This window comes from Hyposmocoma kahamanoa, unplaced genomic scaffold, assembly GCF_003589595.1.
Source record: "Hyposmocoma kahamanoa isolate Upper Pololo Valley unplaced genomic scaffold, ASM358959v1 212, whole genome shotgun sequence".
In the NCBI taxonomy this organism is placed as follows: Eukaryota; Metazoa; Arthropoda; class Insecta; order Lepidoptera; family Cosmopterigidae; genus Hyposmocoma; species Hyposmocoma kahamanoa.
This window is the reverse complement of record NW_020653733.1, coordinates 7616-26463: the sequence shown is the minus strand read 5'-3', so window position 1 is coordinate 26463 and position 18848 is coordinate 7616. Positions and strand designations below refer to the sequence as shown.

The 18848-nt window shown below is 40.2% G+C and overlaps 2 protein-coding genes across 4 annotated transcripts in view; one reads left to right on the top strand and one right to left on the bottom strand.

Annotated features, from left to right (window-relative positions):
• Positions 1–6526, top strand: part of LOC113227638 (rho GTPase-activating protein 26) — a 40496-nt gene extending 33970 nt beyond the window's left edge. The window contains exons 5-12 of the mRNA XM_026460597.1: positions 4–208; positions 279–384; positions 456–869; positions 1891–2074; positions 3472–3636; positions 4066–4292; positions 5310–5528; positions 6004–6526. Coding sequence (XP_026316382.1) covers positions 4–208; positions 279–384; positions 456–869; positions 1891–2074; positions 3472–3636; positions 4066–4292; positions 5310–5528; positions 6004–6481 — 1998 coding nt within the window. The 3' untranslated portion in view covers positions 6482–6526. The remainder of the gene's footprint in view (positions 1–3; positions 209–278; positions 385–455; positions 870–1890; positions 2075–3471; positions 3637–4065; positions 4293–5309; positions 5529–6003) is intronic.
• Positions 6527–11727: 5201 nt separating this feature from the next.
• Positions 11728–15432, bottom strand: LOC113227641. 3 transcript variants are annotated; one of them, XR_003310218.1, is made up of 5 exons: positions 15196–15432; positions 14827–15035; positions 14135–14563; positions 13240–13480; positions 11728–13067 (listed from the first exon to the last, which is right to left on the bottom strand). XR_003310218.1 is itself a non-coding variant. In XM_026460602.1 (4 exons), exons 2-4 carry the CDS (start codon positions 14255–14257, stop codon positions 12922–12924), a joined length of 510 nt encoding a protein of 169 aa, XP_026316387.1. In that variant the 5' UTR covers positions 14258–14563; positions 14827–15033; the 3' UTR covers positions 11729–12921. The 3 variants fall into 3 exon arrangements, 1 of the variants encoding a protein (XP_026316387.1); XR_003310219.1 differs by having other exon boundaries at positions 14827–14957; XM_026460602.1 differs by lacking the exon at positions 15196–15432 and having other exon boundaries at positions 11729–13067; positions 14827–15033.
• Between the last annotated feature and the right edge of the window lie 3416 nt (positions 15433–18848).

The following is an 18848-nucleotide window of genomic DNA, read 5'->3' as shown; positions in this document are numbered from 1 at the left end:
CTGTACCGCGTGGCCGGCGTGGCCTCCAAGGTGGCGCGCCTCGTGGCCGCGGCCGCCGACCCGCGCCGCCTGCCGCCGCCCGCGCGCCTGCACGACCCCACCGAGTGGGAGTCGCGCACGCTCACGTCGGCGCTCAAGAGCTACCTGCGCGCGCTGCCCGACCGCCTGCTCACGCGCCGCCTGCACCGCCAGCTCATCCAGGCCGCCAGTGGGTGCACCGTCCGCCGCCCGCCCCGCCGGCCCCGCCCCGCCCCCGCCTCACCCGCCTCTCGTTGCAGAGTGCGAGAGCCGCGAGGAGCGCGTGGCGGCGCTGCACGCGCTGGTGCGCGCGCTGCCGCAGCCCAACTACGACATGCTGACGCTGGTGCTGCAGCACCTGCGCAAGTGAGTCGCGGCCGCGCCGGCCCCGCCCCCGCCGGGCCCGCGCCGCCGCCGCTCACGCCGCGTGCTTGCAGCGTGGCGGCGCGCAGCGACAAGAACCTCATGTCCGCGTCCAACCTGGCGGTGTGCTGGGGCCCGACGCTGCTGCGCGCCGACACCGACACGGTGGCCTCCATCCTCGAGCTCAAGTTCTGCAACGTGCTGGTGGAGACCATGCTGGAGCACTACCGCGACATCTTCGAGGCGCCGCTGCCGCCCCCCGCGCCGCAGCCCTCCGCCGGCCCCGCCCACAACGGCCTGCTCAGGTACGAGCCAATTACAAGTAAGGAAACGGGAATACCAGCTGGAAATACTGACCGATCGCGTTATCTCCCAGTTCGCACTTTAAAATTGTGCTGCTATTCTACTAACTTCCGTGCCTTCCACGAGGAAACCGGATCACCGAGAAGTGCCTTTTCTATTTTAAACTGTGACGCATACGAGAGCAGGTAAATATTGTTCAAAATACGCTTCCGGACTCTAATGTCCTATGTATTTATATTATATGCCTGATATGATGCACATGTATATTGGTACATAGACTTGTCATTGTATGAAGTTGTTTCAGGGGACATGTGGTTTGTATGTACATACCTTCAACTTTCTGATACGAGAACCTGGCGGAATGACGTTCACTCAATATCGCTTTCGAATTTTTGCTACACAGCAGTACGCAGACGCATCCTCCCACGCAAAGTAAACTTCTGTTTTTACATTACACCAAATAGGAGAATAGGGTCTTGCAAAAAGTTCAGTCACACAGTCGATATTTGGCGTTCGCAACATTTCTTTGCTTTTAGAGAAAAAAGCTTTTAGCTTTTTTAAGAGAAAAAATCTGAAATAGTAATTCATAGATAAAAGTGGCCGCTTACCCGGTTATCTAAACGATAACACGTTCACAAATCCTTTGAAATGCATCATTACCCAGTTATTAGGTTTTCGCGACAGTTGCACATTGAAAAGGATGTTTCGGATCTATACCGTCGCGGAATTTAAAAATTAAATTAAAAAGTCTGCGAACATGTCCTGCCAAAACCCACACATCCAATTAAGTTCGACGAACCGTTTTCCATTCCAGGCCATTATCTACCCAGGATGTTATGACAGGTGATTCATTGAATTTAAAAAAATCCTAATTTCGACGGGAATAATAGTTTATCCTTACCTCCAATATTTCCTCAGTACACAAGTAGTGCTGCATACTTATAATAGTTTTTTCTAATTTCGTTTGACTAATGAATTTAATAAATTTTTAACAAATGAGGAAAGTTTTGTGCTGTCGTCAACAGAACATAAAGCTACTTGTATCCCCCATCTGGCCTATCGTCATGTACATCTGCGAAAAGTGGACCTCAAAAGAAGACACACTACAAGACGCCTGCAGGCATTTGATTGGTTGGACAGGGTCACGAACGAAACCGTGCTTCAGGACGTTTATACGTCCCGGAAAATGATGCCATCTGTCAAAAGGCGCAAAATAGAGGATCATGGACACGTGATCAGAAACGATAGATACACGCTGCTACAGCTGATAATGATGGACAAAGTGCAACAAAAAAAGCGCGTAGCTTGCTGGGCGAAGGAAGAAATCGTGGCTGCGGAACGCCCGGGAGTCCGGTTGGCTGCTGATGGAGACAAATACAAGAAGCTGTCGGCAAACCTTCAGGATTGGGGAGGCACTCTAAGAAGAAGTTTATAAGGATTACCGAATTTACACAATATTGATATTTGTCCCAAAATAAAATGAATTGTTATGGTCTTTTTTTGAAGACGGAGTAGAATGACAGTTCGTTGCGAAAAACTGTTGCCCGCTTGCGAGCAGCTAGTGATTGATTGCAGGCGATAAGTATTCTATCCACTGTCGACTGAATGTTGGTCAGTCAGTCTTATGCAATAAATAGTTGTTTCATTTGAATCATCATCGGCCCATTAATCGTCCAACTGCTGGGCACAGGTTCATTTGAATTGTCACTTTTTGTAACTTCATACATAGGTACATACACTGTATTTAGAAATGTTTATGAAAAATACAAAGAGGAGATATATTTTAAAATTTTTCACTTTAACTCAACATAGATAATCCGGCTGTTCTTGTTAAAAAAGTATAAGAATAAAAATTGATTTCGATACTAGCAAGCCAACTGTCAAAATAAAAATAAAGAAGGCAGTAACACAATCAGTAATCATTAGAATGTCGTAACATTTTGGCAAAACACTATCATCTTTCACAATCTATCGATAAAACTATCGACAACAACTTCATAACTATTTAAAATTTTATGAAAACTGGCAACCCTACAAATGTCATTTTAACATTTTATGAGTAAAATGATACTTACATGAAACTGAGTCGATCGGTACTCAAAAATAATAATTATTCACTATTATGGACAACACACGCTTGACCAAAAAATTAACTGCCAAAAATTGTATTCACAAAAAAACTTATGTGTCCTAAGACAGCTTTCCTGTATCGTATAATTTCGGTTTTCTCTATACTGTCCCAATTACAAATAACACTGTGTATTGGTTTCTTCATTGTTTTTTTTTTTCATTTTCCAATCGTGTTCTCTCAATTCCACAACCTTGAGTTACGACAGTATTTGCTTTCGTGTGCGGAATGTTGTTTAAATAAAATACTTTGCAAAGTGTATGTAGTGTAAACTGGAATGTTCTACGGTAAGTTATCAATAAAATTAATGAATTTTCTAAGTATATTGAAAATAGGGTGGTTCGAATTTATATTACACATAACCGGTTGATGACCTTACCGTGACCCACGGGACCCGTAAAAATCTCTGACCGACTTGAAAAAGAATGTAACGCGATCTAGATCCGAAAGAATAATTACATTTCCAATGCAATCATTATGCAAATAAAGAACGTCAATTTTATTATTAACCCTTGGTACTGCCTAAACACTCTCCGTAGGTAGATCCGTGTTTAGCAGTGCGCCGTTCGATGCGTGTAGTCGAAACAAATGGCCGCGGAGCGGGAAGCACCTGACGTGCGATCAGTTTTCGCGACAAGAATGTCGCGCCCGCCCCGCAGGACCGGTCGGTCGACCGCCGCCGTTGGGCACGCCAGACGACAGCCCCGATGCAGGCGCTATCCACCGTTCGCCCGCCGCTGCAAGTGACGTCAGTGTATCTCGGCCGCGCCGCAGTGGACACCGCGCCTACGCCTCTCCCGTTGCCGCTCGTGCGCGAGGAGACGGCGACAGATTCCTATATATGTATATCCTGTAGATAATAATAACACCTAAGAATCCTTACAACTCACGCACTCCTCCACCCGCACCCCCGCATCTTAACGTATCCGAACTATCAGCAAATAATGACTACGAAAAATGACGAATTTTTGATAAGTAGAATATTAAAATACCGAAAATCGGTCGTAAAGTAAGTACAACAATTATAATAATTTAACAAAGTTGTTACTTTTTTATTTGTCGGTTTGGACAGACGAAAGTACAACTCTTCGTGCGGGGTTATTTGTATTGAAAAATAAAAATAATTGTAAAAAACGTCAACGCGCGACAGTTCGTTGTTGAGGTCCAGTTCGAGTGATTGTTACAATATAATTATGTTCCTGTTCGGGCACTGCCGACTCGTACAAGTGCTTTGCCTGCTGCAATTATGACAGTGCGCCTTTGTTCCGCGCGCGCGCAGAGGCTATTGTCGGTGGTCGCGTTCGTGTTCAATGGGGTACGTGCCCGACTCGGGCCGGCCCGCGATAGACGCCGAGGGATCTCGCAGGAGCTTGCATCGTCGCGTCGGCGACGACGGCGCAGATAAGAATGCGGTCACAGCTGCGCGCGCGCACCTGCCGATGCCATGCCGCATCGGTGCTAACCGTGAACGCGCTCTATTGCAATCAGTGCTTATATAATAAAAGTAGCCCATTACGCTTATCCTCATACAGGTCCGACATTTGAGATGACAATATTTGATAAATAGAAATTGAAACTATTTTTCCGGATTTAAATCGCGTATATTTGTTTTTTCAAATTATATCCCAAATAAATAAGCAATATGAATCAAAATAATATGTATTAGGCCGCCTGAGCTTACGGTTTTGCGAGTGTCAGGCTCTTCACAATGTCGGCCCGTGCCATTTTCCTACAAAATAAAAATCAACCAGGTGCCGTCGCTTTACAGCCAAATACAAAAAAATCTCAATTCGATGCACAATTTGTCAAAACGCAATTATTAAATTTAGAAAATATTTAAACGGTTTACGGTTCGACTTAGCTTAACTATTTAGCTGAACTCGTAATAATATAGGAAATGAAACTATTTTTCCGGATTTAAATCGCGTATATTTGATTTTTTCAAACAAACCGACGTTTCGTTAAATCCGGAAAAATAGTTTCATTTCTTATGTGTAACAATCGCGAAAACCTAAGAACTCCTAATAATATGTTTAATTCGTTACATTTCTGGTTTTGGCGAGGCATTAAATTGTGCCGCAGGAAAAAAATACACTATACTGTTTATGAACTTTTCATAAACTATACTCTAAAAGGCTAAAGAAATGTATGTACGAGGCTCAACGCTCACAAAATAATTATATGTACTTCTATATACTACATTTTAAATGTTAAAAATAAATGTAATGCAACTTAGGAAATTATACATATCCTAAAGAAACTGATATAACTAGAAATGGAGAATCTATTATAATTAGTAATTACGTAAAGAAGCCTGTCCGTATAATCCTGGGGATGTTAAAACAATTTGGCCAGTGCTGCAATGTGTTCATTCCTTTAGTTTTAGTCCCCGTTTATACGAGCACCGGGAGAAAAGGTTTGAACAGACATTTGTTCGGCTAGAACCGTTAAGGGATTCGTCGTTTTATTTATTTCTACAACTGTTTTGCGATCGGAGCGAGTCTGCAGCTGCCGGGCAGCGCACCGAGGATCTTAAGGCGTTGGCGGTAAGGTCGCACGCTGCGCACGCGGCGGAGATAAAGCGAGGGGCAAGTGGAGGGGCGCATCTCTACCTGCGGGCGGTAAGCGGCGAGGCGCTCGCCAGGTGCTCGCGGCAGGTGCGCACTCGCACACGTGTGCGGCGCGAGCGCAGCTGCCGCGGGGCTCGCCGCTATAAGTCGGCCGCGTCTCCGCTCGCACCCATTCCGACGCAAACGCTGCCCCCGAGCTGACGGTGTGGCGTAGCCGCCATCGCCAGCCTTTCGTTCGCCATGATCATCTGCCTTTCCGGATTCGTGATCGCCGGGTTGGTGTCTCGCTCTTTTCCTCGCGCGTCAGTATTTGCGCGACGTTCGATAACACGGGGCCGAGTGCGCGCAGAGAACGGCAACGCGGACAACTGCGTCTCGGAGCCGCGTATGCGTCGCTATCCGTTTCGGGCTACGTCACCGAACGATGCTGACGATCGAAGTTCAGTGCAATACAAATTGTGATCAAACGTTCATCGCTCGTTCGAGTACCTATTTTCGGCCGAAGTACTAGCGCGACACTCGCATTACAATTACGAAAATATTGACGTAAATTTTGAACACGAAGAAAGAATAGCAACCGCGCCGAGAGCAGCGAGTACAGGGTCGCGTGGTCGTTTGCAGGGCCTCCCCCGCGACCGCGCCCGGCGAGGCGCGCCCCGACGCGGCGGGCCTGCAGGTGGCCGGCGGCGCGGCCGCGCGCTTCTCGCCGCACCACCAGCAGCTGCTGCAGCAGCTGGTGTGCCCGGCCGGGGCGCCGGCGCCGGCGCCGCCGTACGCGCCGCTGCCGCTGGCGCACGCGCTGCTGCGGGCGCCGCCGCGCGCGCCGCCGTCCAGCAGCTCGTCGGCCGAGTCGGTGTCGTCGCACAACTCGCACGGCGCGTCGCCGCCGCTGGTGCTGCAGGCGCGCGCGGCGCCGCTGCGGTGCGCGCGCGTGCGCACGCTGTACGCCTGCCTGGGCGAGAGCGAGGGCGAGCTGTCGTTCGAGCCCAACCAGATCATCACCAACGTGGCGCCGTCGCCCGAGCCCGGCTGGCTGCGCGGCACGCTCAACGGCCGCACCGGCCTCGTGCCCGAGAACTACGTCGAGCCGCTGCCCTGAGCCCCGCCCGGCCCCCGCCCGGCCCCCGCCCGGCCCCCGCCGTTGTTGATTGTCTTGTACATTGTTTGTAAATAAGAGTCTGTTGATATTTTACCTATTTATCGTATACTTATGTTGTGACTTTTGTACCAAATATACTATAATTGTAATTTTCCACGCGACGTCCAGCCGTGGATTTATTATTATTTAAAAAAAAACTAATGATTAATCCTGCGTTTTAATGTCGGCAAACTATGAAATCCTTTGTGGTGTAAATGGACTATAAATTGTATACGGTTAACGTTCAACATGTCGAGATCGGCACTTTCCGCGCAATGTCGCGCTTCGTATGTACATACAACAATAAAGTGGAATATAAAAATTACGTACTCGATACCACCGGCTCCCGCCACCTTGTATACAACGGAGGACTTGAAAAATGCTCTAGCGCCGAAACAACACTGAAGAAGTCTACGTGACGCCCGTAGAGTAGAATAGACCGCAGACATCTGAAGCAAATTCGTATACACCGCGAGGTAATTGTTGAGCGTGCAGTAGTAGCGTATGCTACAGGTGCCAACGCATCACAATTTTTGTAATTTCATAATTGCAATGTTTTTATTTTATTTTATGATACTAAGAGAGGAGACGAACAAGTCGCGAGCCTGGTGGTAAGCGACACGCCTGCCCATAACAGTCGCAGTGCCACTCAGAGCTTTAAATCACAGAGATCTGAGTGGCACTGCCACTGCGCCAGTCACCCTGAGCCACGTTGGCAAGTCCCATGTGCCTGTAATTTCACCAGAAACCGGAACGCAGTAATGCTCACATTACTGCTTGGCGGCGGAAATAGGTAAGGTGGCAGTATTTCGCTGGACGAACTCTTTCACAAGGAGCTCTAGTGCCACTAAATCATTTTCGAAGCATAAGGTAGAGAAAAATGCGAACGGTAACGAGTTAACAATTAACTAAGGAGACAAAAGAACAAGGACCGGAATAGAATAAATAAGCAGCTATGCGAGTGGTCGGTTATATTAGTAGCTATGAAGGGTTGCGAAGATTTAGCAATTATGTAATAATTAAATATTTTATTGGATGTAAGATTGTTTCACCTCACCACCGTACTATTCAATTATTTGCGGGAGTTTTTTTCGCTGCATCTAACATGCACACAAATGCGCGTAACCTTACAGTGCTCTTCCTAGTGGTCACGCACACAGTCAATGAAAAACGTCGTGACTTGAACGTAGGCTCCATCCACGGATTTATATACTTCATAAACTGGATCCCTCGCTTCGATATACCAAATTTACACCTTATTTGGTTATGTTAAGGTTTATTTTAAGTAAAAGTAAAAAACCGAGCTGCGTGAAATAGCTCGAAGTAGTGGTCTGTCCTTGTCTAATAATTTACCAACGATAAATAAAATCTTTTAGAGGTAGTGTCGTCATAAACAAAGTAAAGGGTCGTATTCCAGAACTCTACTCAATGCTCAAGTCAGGATCTGAGTATGATTTCAAGCACTGGAAATACGACCCTAATGGCAGGGACTTGTGTATGATTTCGAGTCTTTAAACCACACTCAAATCCTGACTTGAGCATTCAGTAGAGTTCTAGAATACGACCCTAGGAAACATGTTTTGTCGTACTGCCTTAATGCACTTTCTCAGTTTATAGCCTTAGAGGATGGAATTTTTTTATAGCGGATTATTTGTGCCTTATAATCAACGTTACCATAGCTCGTTAAAGTTTTTTTTTAAGAAAAAATGACGGGTTTTGTCCTTTCCAAAATAGTGTCTAGTGCGTTATTATTCTAAGGTCTAGTGTATTAATTTTTTAAATTTTGGATATAAATATTTGCTTAGGTAACATGCTTTTACTATAATAATACAGAAAAAAATTGTTATCAACAATGAAACGTTCTATATAAAGTAGCTTAACAAATAAGTAAACTAATTTGTGGAATAATATTAGTAGTTTTGATCATCCATAAGCGGCCACATTTTCTGTACAAACTAAAAAGTTAAAAATAATATGGCTGGCTGAAAAATTAATGAACACCCTATTAGAAAGAGACGCATAACTACTTTGAAGCCTCTCACTCGGCTCGTTTTGTTAACTTACTGCGCGGTCCAGTTTAATATAGAAGTCCGCGGCTCCATTTGCCTATTGGTTTGTAATCAGAGTGTACTGCCATTCTAAATAAATCATAATTTCAAACATACATTCTCAAAAAAAAAAAAATACTTGTGAGCATTAAGAACGACCTGAATGATTCTTTAAACTATTTTTTGAGTTATACAAGTTACAGTAATAAAAGTGTCAACTTCTAAATGTATAAAGAAAAAGTTGTGAATTAAGTGGTTAAAATAAGGGATAATAATAAACGCGTTTTGTGTTCTAGTTTTTTAATATTAATCTTTTTCTTTAAATTTGTATTGAATTCAAATAGTATTGAAATTCAATATAACTTTAAAATACAGTTAATAGCGACATCTCTAGCCAGGGCTGGTAGTTGCAAAGTTACCTAGCTGGGTGACGAAATACTTTCATAGATTTCTCATAGATGGCGCTACGGCTAAAAAGTCGTTGAAAAACCAAATGCAAAGCAACAAGCGCATGGAAAAATTCGTGAGGTCCGCTGGTTTGTCAGAAGACGTCGGTACGAATGCGGCCGGATCGATTCGATTCCACAGTCATCAGTCTTGTTCGATCTTTGTATTAATATAATTATTAATACAAAGATCGAACAAGAAAAGGATTACTCCACTAGTTTGTGAATTATAACAAGTAATCTTTTTCTTGTTCGACGCTGATCCATGGCGCATTTCTTCTTCATACTATCAAAAGCAGTGCTAATTATTTCTATAAAATTTCTTTTGACCTCTGTAGCATAAATTATCTACCTATACATACCCAGAATCAGAATCCAAGGATGTCGCGCAGGCCAGGGAAAACGGAGTGGAAGGTAGTAATAAACATGATTAAAAGATTTAACGTATCCGTGGTTGAACCCTCTTTGTTACATGCTAACTATCTCTAACACTGATCATGATACAAATCGTTAAGCTTATATCATCCTCCGTGTTGGAAGCGTTATAGCAAACTTTTTAAATTAAATAAATACAATTTTGTAATGTGTTTTTCAATTGAACAACAACAATACCTACCATAATAAATGAAGATATCAACATGAATGTAAAGACTAATAAATATAATGACAAAAGAAAGTATCAAGAATCAAATAAGCACATCTGCCTGAATTTCTTGGCATCATTTGGTATTCTGCCAGTACATATACACTTCCTATTATACATGTTTAAATTACTGTTTAGTGTTAGCGGCTCCATCTAGTAACAACAGCCGGTGTAGGGCTGTTGCTCGTTCTTAAACAGTATAGTTAAATACATCAGCCTGCCACTAGAGGGCATTTGTATATAATATCGTTGACGACTAAGGTCGTATTCCAGAATTCTACTCAATGCTCAAGTCAGGACTTGAGTATGATTTCAAGCGGAGTTTTTATTCCAGAACATTACTCAAGCGTAGAATCTGTAATCGGTGTTCACCTGAGTAATGTCAGAGGAAGTGACAGCTTGGGTCATAATTTTAGAACAATGCTTGAGGTTCTCTTCAGTTTTACTGTTTCCTAAACGGTACTCGACTGTAAAATCTTGTCTCGAGTGTTGTCAAAATCTGTATTTACCTGGTTGCGCTTGAGTACATAATAATCGTCGAAAAAATTACAAGATTACGATGAAACCATTTGAGAATTTTGATCTTTATCAAAATATATCAATGATGAATATCATACTCAATTGCTTCAGAGGTTGAAGACCTACAAGATCCGTACGACATGGAAGATTTGGTCAAAAAATTAATTTAACCTAGCATAGCAGATGAGTGAAATCAGACAATCTTGGTTACCCAATCGCACCTGAAATACAGATTCTGGTTTGCTTAAGTTTGTATGTACTAGATCATTAAAGTTAACGATTCTTTTATGGGGAACTGTAGGTATATGATTTTATTACAATATGATTCCGGAGTATTTGTTAAGATTATCATTTCCTAAGTATAAAACTTACATTCAAAGTAACTTATAAAATGGCGTTTTCAAGTGTAATATAATAATATTTCACTAATGGAATAAATGACTTTTGACTTTGACCAACTAGAATGTTATAATTTAAACTTCTAAGTTAAAATCTAGGTAGTTTCTATAATACAAGCTTTGTTTTGTTGATAGGCATATAGACAGGGCTGGGCAAAATACATGCTACGTCTTAATTGAAATACAAATTACAAAATACTTCCTTATATGTATTTAAAATACGAAATACCAAATACTTTCTTGAGGTGTATTTGAAATACAAAATACAAAATACTTTCATGGGGTGTATTTAAAATACAAAATACAAATACAAATTACAAAATACTTTTTTAATATACCTGTCCTGTCGCGACATGCGGAAACCAACAATTTCCTTCCACAATACATATCTTGAAAAATAAGTTTTAAATTATTATTTTTACAGAAATACAATTAACAATGTTTACAGGTGTAAAGAAATAAAAAATATACGATATTTATGCTCAGGCAACACAGAGGCGGCCGCGGAAGCGTTCCGGGCGCGGGCATTTTTGTAATGTACGAGTTCATATGAGCCCTGCCACACTGCAACGCGCGGCCGGCGGCGGCGTTTCCGCGACTGCCTCTGTGTGGCCGGAGCATAAGTGTACAAAGCGTGGGTGTGTGTGGTGCTTGTGTGTTGAGTGAGCGCTCTTGGCGATCTCAATTGGATCTAATTCAGATAGCCAATAGCACGCACTTATTTTAATTTTACCGCAGGCGTCGCGATTATCATGCGTAGCTATGGTAAGAGGGCTGTAGTGAAAATATAGTAGATTGTACAACAAAACAAGTGCATAAAACGCGTCGTTTCACCCGAGACGAGTATGATGTGGATCTCAGGTGGATACCTGAGCCGCAGACGAGGGTGGATACTTAAGTCGAGGGTAAAATGGGTTTTATGAACGAGTTATACACTCTGCTTTTCACTTCGATTGCGAGGAAATTAAACAGCAATATTACAAATAAACGATAATTTAATTAAAATTGAATGTAAAACTGCAACAATTAAACATATTTAATGTGATGGGTTTTTCCTTATTTTATGCAGCCTACACCCAGCATATAGATACGAGCTTTAAGAGCATGAGAAGTGAAATAGTTATTTTTAATACAGTTTTGTATGTAAATATAAGTTTTAATGACGAATGATTTACGTCACAAAGCACATAAATATTAATAAATATACAACCTCATTAGTCCTATGTTTAAGACTTGAAACAACAGCAAATTAAAAAAAAAATAAAAGTAAAAGGTACTAGTGCGACAAATCCAGCTTTCGGCACGATTTGTAGTACGACCAATACCACGTTTTGAGCAACTGTATCAAAAAGGTAGTTTTTAATTAAAAAAAAAAGAATTCCCTTTCAAGAAAACTAGTCTTTTGAAAGTGCTATCAGATAAATATCCTCTCGTCGGAGAATGTATAAACCCTGCTAAAGAGAATAATCTCTCTACTGGTCCGGAAGAACACAGACTTGTATTAAATTTTATGAAAACTTGTTTTATGTTTGGGTAATGTTCAAGAATAGTTAGCTCTTTACTTTTTTCATTTAGAAAGCTCACTAGCTCTAATTCCATTTTTGATGTTTGTGGCCGATCACTGTCACTATTTATAAAAATAATAAAATCATCATCTCCTTTACTTGTATTTCTGCTTCTTCTACTTCCCTCTTCATGCTTTTTAAAATTAGCCTCTAAAGAGTAAATGGCAAGATTTTGTATCCTTTGCTTTTCTTCGGACGTGGTAGATTCTGGCAGCCAACGCATTATAGGCAGGGTAATAGCAGGATGCCAATATGGCTTCATTAACTTCGGGAAATAGTTTAAAAAGTTATCAAATCAAACCTCTTTTCTAAGCTGTCTTTCAATTTAGATACAACTCCAGAAAAATGTCTTAAATTGTTGCCCTGTAACCTTTCTAATCTAGTTCTTACAGACATTAAGCTAGGCAGAAGTTTACCATAATAACAATTATTGCCCTGAATGTAATCTAAAGCTGTTGCAATCGGTTTAAGTACCTCTATAAATTCTTCAAGGTATTCCAGTTCTATAGCCGAGAAAGCGTTGGTCTTCCCCAACTTATCAAATAAATCATTTAATTTTGATTTTGTTTTCATAAGTTGGACAATTGAATCATACAGCGAATTCCACCTTGTAGGACAAGGATATATCAATTGATTCCCAAGACATTCTTGTATTATTTCTGCAGACTTGGGCCTTCTGGACATATTCCAGAGCAAAGTACATTTTGCTATTGCTGAGTAATGAACCCTGCTAATGGGAGATTCTTTTATGTAATTATTCATGTCTGTAGTGGCCAAAAGACTTAATGTGTGGCTAGCACATATAATTCCCTGGGTAAATATAATTCCCTCGTTGTTATTTCCTCAATTGAGTTGTGAGGTAACAGAACCTCATCATTTAGAATGTCAGAGGCTATACTCGAAGAAGTTCTAACAACTTCCGCAGTATCTGAAAAAAAAAAACATATCAAGTACATAGGTATGTACAATTGGTACAAATTAATAATATTAGTTCACATTACAGTAAACAATGAATTTTGGGTAGAATTCAGTGGTAAAATTTTTGCCAAATTGAAGAGTAATCACTCTGACTTTTATAAATTAGCTGTTTTCTTTCTTACCTGCAAGGTCAGCATCACCATCAGAAAAATCAGGTATATAGTTAGTAACGCCAAATTCTCTAAAAGCCTTCACAAAATTTGACCCATTGTCAGTAGTTGTTGACACCACTTGTTCAAGTTTTAATTTAAACAAAGACTGTATTTCAAATAGCATCTCAGCAATTTTATCATACGTATGTGACCCTTTGAAGCGATCAAAAGATAATACACAACTCATGCTTTCAAGTGTATTTTTATCAATCTGAAACCAAAATAAATATAAAATTAAAAGTATTGTAAAAAGATATTATAGCATATTTTATGCAATAAAATATAAATAAATAAATCAATTAACATGTTTATTACATACCCGAAAGACTATTTCTGAACCTATAGTATACAAAAAAAAAAATCATTTACATGTGTAATATTTATTTGTAGTTTTATTTTATTATAGTTTATATGTATTAGTATCACCATTTATTATTGATTATATTATGTAATTGTATGTATGATTTAAGTAACTTATCTGTGTGTTTATTGAGTATGTAGCAATCACTTTTATTTTGTTTTTTATTCCTTTTTCATACAGTATTGCCAACCCATCTACGTTGGTAGATGGGTTGGCTACCAACTAACCTTTGAACAACTGAGAGGATAGTTGTATCCTCTCAGTTGTTCAAAGGTTAGATGGAAGAAATCCCTTTATGGGATCATAGCAATCAATCAATCAATCAATCAATCGATCAAGCTCATCTTTGTACACTATTTTTCTACCTAAGTTGTTGTAAAGTTATTTTTTTTATATTTATAGTTGTATAATAAAGTGTTTACATACGTGTATACTATATGACCTTAAATGAAGATTTAAAAATCTGCCCAAAGTAAATAGCTAAGTAAAACAATAAAATTTTACCCAGTGTGCAGTTACACCAAGGAAGCTTCTAGTTTTTGTTGACCATATGTCTGCAGTAGTTGATACATAGTCCAAATTACTCAAAATGTTTATTAGTTTTTCTGTTAGTTCTTTTTGGGACATTTCAATTTTTCATCCTAGTGTTCGTCTAGACATTACATGTAAATTTTCTGAAAGGTCAGAAAACATTTTCACAAAATTGGGGTCATCCACTGTGCTAAGTGGTTTCATACTCTGTATAATGTAATTAATGATGTTGTCATCTAGCTTTTTCTGAGTAGTCTTCTGTGACTGTGATTTAAAATCAAGTTGTTTTTGTTTCAATTTTGAATTTGTTTCTTCAATTTTTAACAATTTCTGTCTTTTACCAGTTATACCTTGCTTTACTTTATCTTCCTCATATTTGCTAAGAATATCAGGGTGCTTTCGCTAAAAAACACAATAAAGAATAAGTACATAATTAAAAAAAAAAGGAGTAAAGTTTCAGCAATATAGGTCATTTTTGGTTTATAATTGGTCTATTGTTGATTTTTTTAGATGCACATGTGTCCAGAAACTCAACATACTACAACATACTATAAGATTATAATAAGCATAGTACAGGATAATTTACTTAGTATAGTATAATGTATTATATTTATAGCTCACAACGTTATTTTCAAGAATAATTAGTAATGGATTTCCTGGCCTACCTTTAAATGCAATCTAAAATTGCTTGTTGCTTTCAAACTACCTTTGATGATAGTTTTACATTGTATACATGTCGCTTGGACGTTGTCTTGATCGTCGTTATTATTAGCGTTACCGGTACTGCTACCAGAAACTGTGAAATACTTTTCGGTGAAAATTAGTGGATACACCACAGACGTAGATGGTAGACGTAGATGGTCTCCATCGTTCTCTATGTATGAAAAAATATGTTAAACCAATCGTACTACAGAGCAAGTAGTACGTACAATTATTATTAATATTCCCATACAAGACGAATACTTCATATACAATACAAGTATCTATATAAAGTGTTCGTCTTGTATGGGAATAATGCCGTTCATAACACGTACGTTCACAACACAAATTAGAAAGATGGTTCACTTCTTCTTCTTCTTCTTCTTCTTCTTTTAAAAGCTATGGTAAAGATATGCTAAACGATGACTTCACCAATGTCAAGTAAAAATGACTATATGCGGTAGTTTTGTAAAAATATGACTTCTACTTTGTGATACCAAAAATCACAAATTCTATTCTATTTCCTTAATGGCGGCCACTAGGCTTGGGCCAGTGTAGTTTCGAATCACAAATTCACAAAGCCGTTATAATCTAAAACTGTTATAACCCTTCTTCTTCTTTTAAATGTTATGGCCCCATCGAAATAATCAATGATTTTGCCAATGTCAAGTAAAAATAACTATGTACGGTAATAAAAATTACACAAAAAAAATGGCGATTTCGCCAATGTCCTGTGAATTTCGTTATAACCCTTAGTGGATAGAAAATTGTGGGACAATTATAACCTGACTTTGACGTCTTTGACATTACGATGCAGAGTTTTTCATAACCATAGAGGTTAATTTTGGGAACGTTCCGTTTTATACACACACACGTCACGTCACCATTGAGTTCAATATCATATAAATGTATGCACGTCACATAATAGGCTGTACATTGAAAAATAAAAGTATTTCGTTGAAATGTATTTTACAACGAAAGTATTTGAAATACAAATTACAAAATACATTACGGTCACGTATTTGAAATACCAATTACAAAATACATTTTTAGTGAGTAATTGAAATACAAATACAAAATACGTATTTGTATTTTAAATACGTATTTCAAATACAAGTAATTCAAATACTGCCCAGCCCTGCATATAGATAACAACAACTTTTCTTAAACGCTGCATTCGTTTAAAAATTTCCAATAGTATTATCATAGTAATTTAGGAATTATAGCGATCATCGCCGCCAGTGTAAGTTTTTCATATCCCTTTCGATCAGCGTAATAAATAATTTTCATTTCCAAGAGTAAATTTCAGCGTAACGTAAGTTTCGTTACGATTGTTAATAGTTAATATCGATCGATCAATATAGTAACTAGATTATAATAATAATTGTAACGATAATAGTAACTATACTGCTCAGGCCACATAGAGGCGGGCGCGGGAATTTTTGTAATGTACGAGTTCATATGAACCCTGTCTTGCCACACCGAAAAGCGCGGCAGCAACACGTCGGCCGCGTGTTCAGCGTGTAGCCCAGTCCGGAACGCTTCCGCGGCCACTTGTGTGGCCAGAGCATAATGATAGTAAAGTGGTAACACTGTTTAGTTTAGAGAAAGGGTTAATCTGAGCTTGTAAGTACAGTGTTCTGTGGGGTTGATTTGATTGCCTTTATAAGAGGCGCTCCGTCTTTAGGTTATGATTGTTTTTCTCTGTTTGCGTTTTTTCAAATAAAAACCGTTACGCTGCCCGTCGGATTATTCATTTCCGCCACTCCTATAATATATAGATTATATTATACTAAAAACAATATTGCTTGTTAAACATTTGTGGCGAACTCTGCCTTCACTAACCAGGAAACCGTTCTACTGTTTCTTGTAAAGAAAATGTCTCAAACGAAAGAAAAGTTATACAACTTAACTCTAACCTAATTTTTTAACTATTTAGGACTTTGTGAGGACTACACCTTTCGAATTTGTGGTGAGGACCATCGGAATAACCATACTCAGGGTCGTATTCCAGAACTCTACTCAATGCTCTAGTCCGGACTTGAGTATGATTTCAAGCACTGGAAATACGACTCTAATGGCAAGGACTTGAGTATGGTTTCAAGTGCTTTAAATCATATTCAAGTCCTGACATGAGCAGACTTGAGTATGATTTCAAGCACTGGAAATACGACCCTAATGGCAAGGATAGAAAAGCAAGGCGAAGCAGTGTCTTTGGACATTTCTAAAGCCTTTGACAGGGTCTGGCACGCAAGTATGTTAAGCAAGCTTCCATGTTATGTGAGCTTCCCACTGACCTTTGCTATTGGATCTCGGATTTCTTGAGCGAACGTGAGATTCGAGTGGTCTTAGAAGGCTACTCTTCCGAACATATGGCGATAGATGCCGAGTTCCTCAAAGTTCCGTCCTGTCTAAAACTCTCTTTCTACTGCATATCAATGATATGTTAATTCCAGGTACCTTTGCGTATGCAGATGACAGCACAGTTGTAGATAGGTACTTGACCAATGTAAGGGTCAGTGGAGAGTAAATCCAGTCTTGGGATCCTTTCCAGGGTGAGGCGTTACTTTATACCGGGACAGTTGCTTCAGCTGTACCAAGTACAAGTTCGATCGTGCATGGGGAGTACTGCTGCCACCTTTGGGATGGCTCTGCGACATATCAACAGGCCACTTTGGATTCAATTGACAACCGTGCCAAGAGGCTTATAGGTGACTTGGAATTAGTGGAGGCGAAGCTGCAGAGCCTTGAACACCGCCATAAAGTTGCCTGCTTATCGGTATTTTACAGGATATATCACGGAGAGTATGCGATGGAATTACACGATTTAATTCCGCCTTCCCCTTCCCATCACCGGGGGACTAGGCGTAGGCTTGGGTTCCACCCCTATGTTGTGGATATTCCAAAGATTCGCACGAAGCGTTACGCTTCCACATTTATATGGCGAATGGCGATGGAGTGAAATTCCCTGCCTGGAGATTTGTTCCCTCAACGTTATAACTTGGGTCTTATCAAGGCGAGAGTGAATAGGCATTATTTAGGTGTGCAGCCTCCATCGTCGATCTCATCGTCACTTTCCATCAGGTGAGATGGATGTAAAACGCGCACTTATATTTCATATAAAAAAATGAATATCGAACGAATGCACTTTTGTATAATGCATTCAGTCTCATGGTACGGCCGCTTGTACATATTTTTGGCCATTTTTAACCGACTTCAAAAAAAAGGAGGAGGTTCTCAATTCAACTGTATGCTTTTTTTGTATATGTGTTACGCGATAATGAATGAATGAATGAAATTTATATATAAGGGGAAAGGAAGGCCTAAGAAAAGATGGATGGATTGTGTGAAAGATGATATGGATAAGAAAGATGTGAGTATAAAAATGACAGCTGATAGGGGAGAGTGGAAGAAAAATACATGTTATGTCGACGCCACCTAGCGTGGGATAAGGACAGGAAGAAGAAGACGTTACTTGATATCCAACGATATAATAGTTGGGGCCGACTCTAGTTTGTGTATGAATTAAATAAAAAGGTGGCATACGTGAGAAAAGTTTTTGTTTGCTGTCATTTCGCCAGAACACGCGGTTCCTGCAGCTTGATTTTTATTGTCTCTCCCGGTCGGAAACTGCGTCTTTTCCGAGTCGAGGCGATGATATCGCGGGTGGGCTGCCCGGTCGGATCGACTCCGATTTGAATTAAAATCAGGGCCCTGAACACATCATAGAGAGCTTATAATATGTGTATAGATAAAGCAGAGTATGTAACTATACATAACTAGGCATTAAAACAGTGTGATGTTTTACCCACACTGTTGTTTGCCCCAGGTTTGATATCCACAACAGCATTCCGCCGAAAAAATCATTTAAAAATAAATATCTTGCTGCTTCTTGCTGCTACCGAAACGTTGGCGTTATTGATCAATATTGACTGACGACATTAATCGGAACTGACACTGGCCCAAGTCCAAGCCTAGTGAGGGTGAA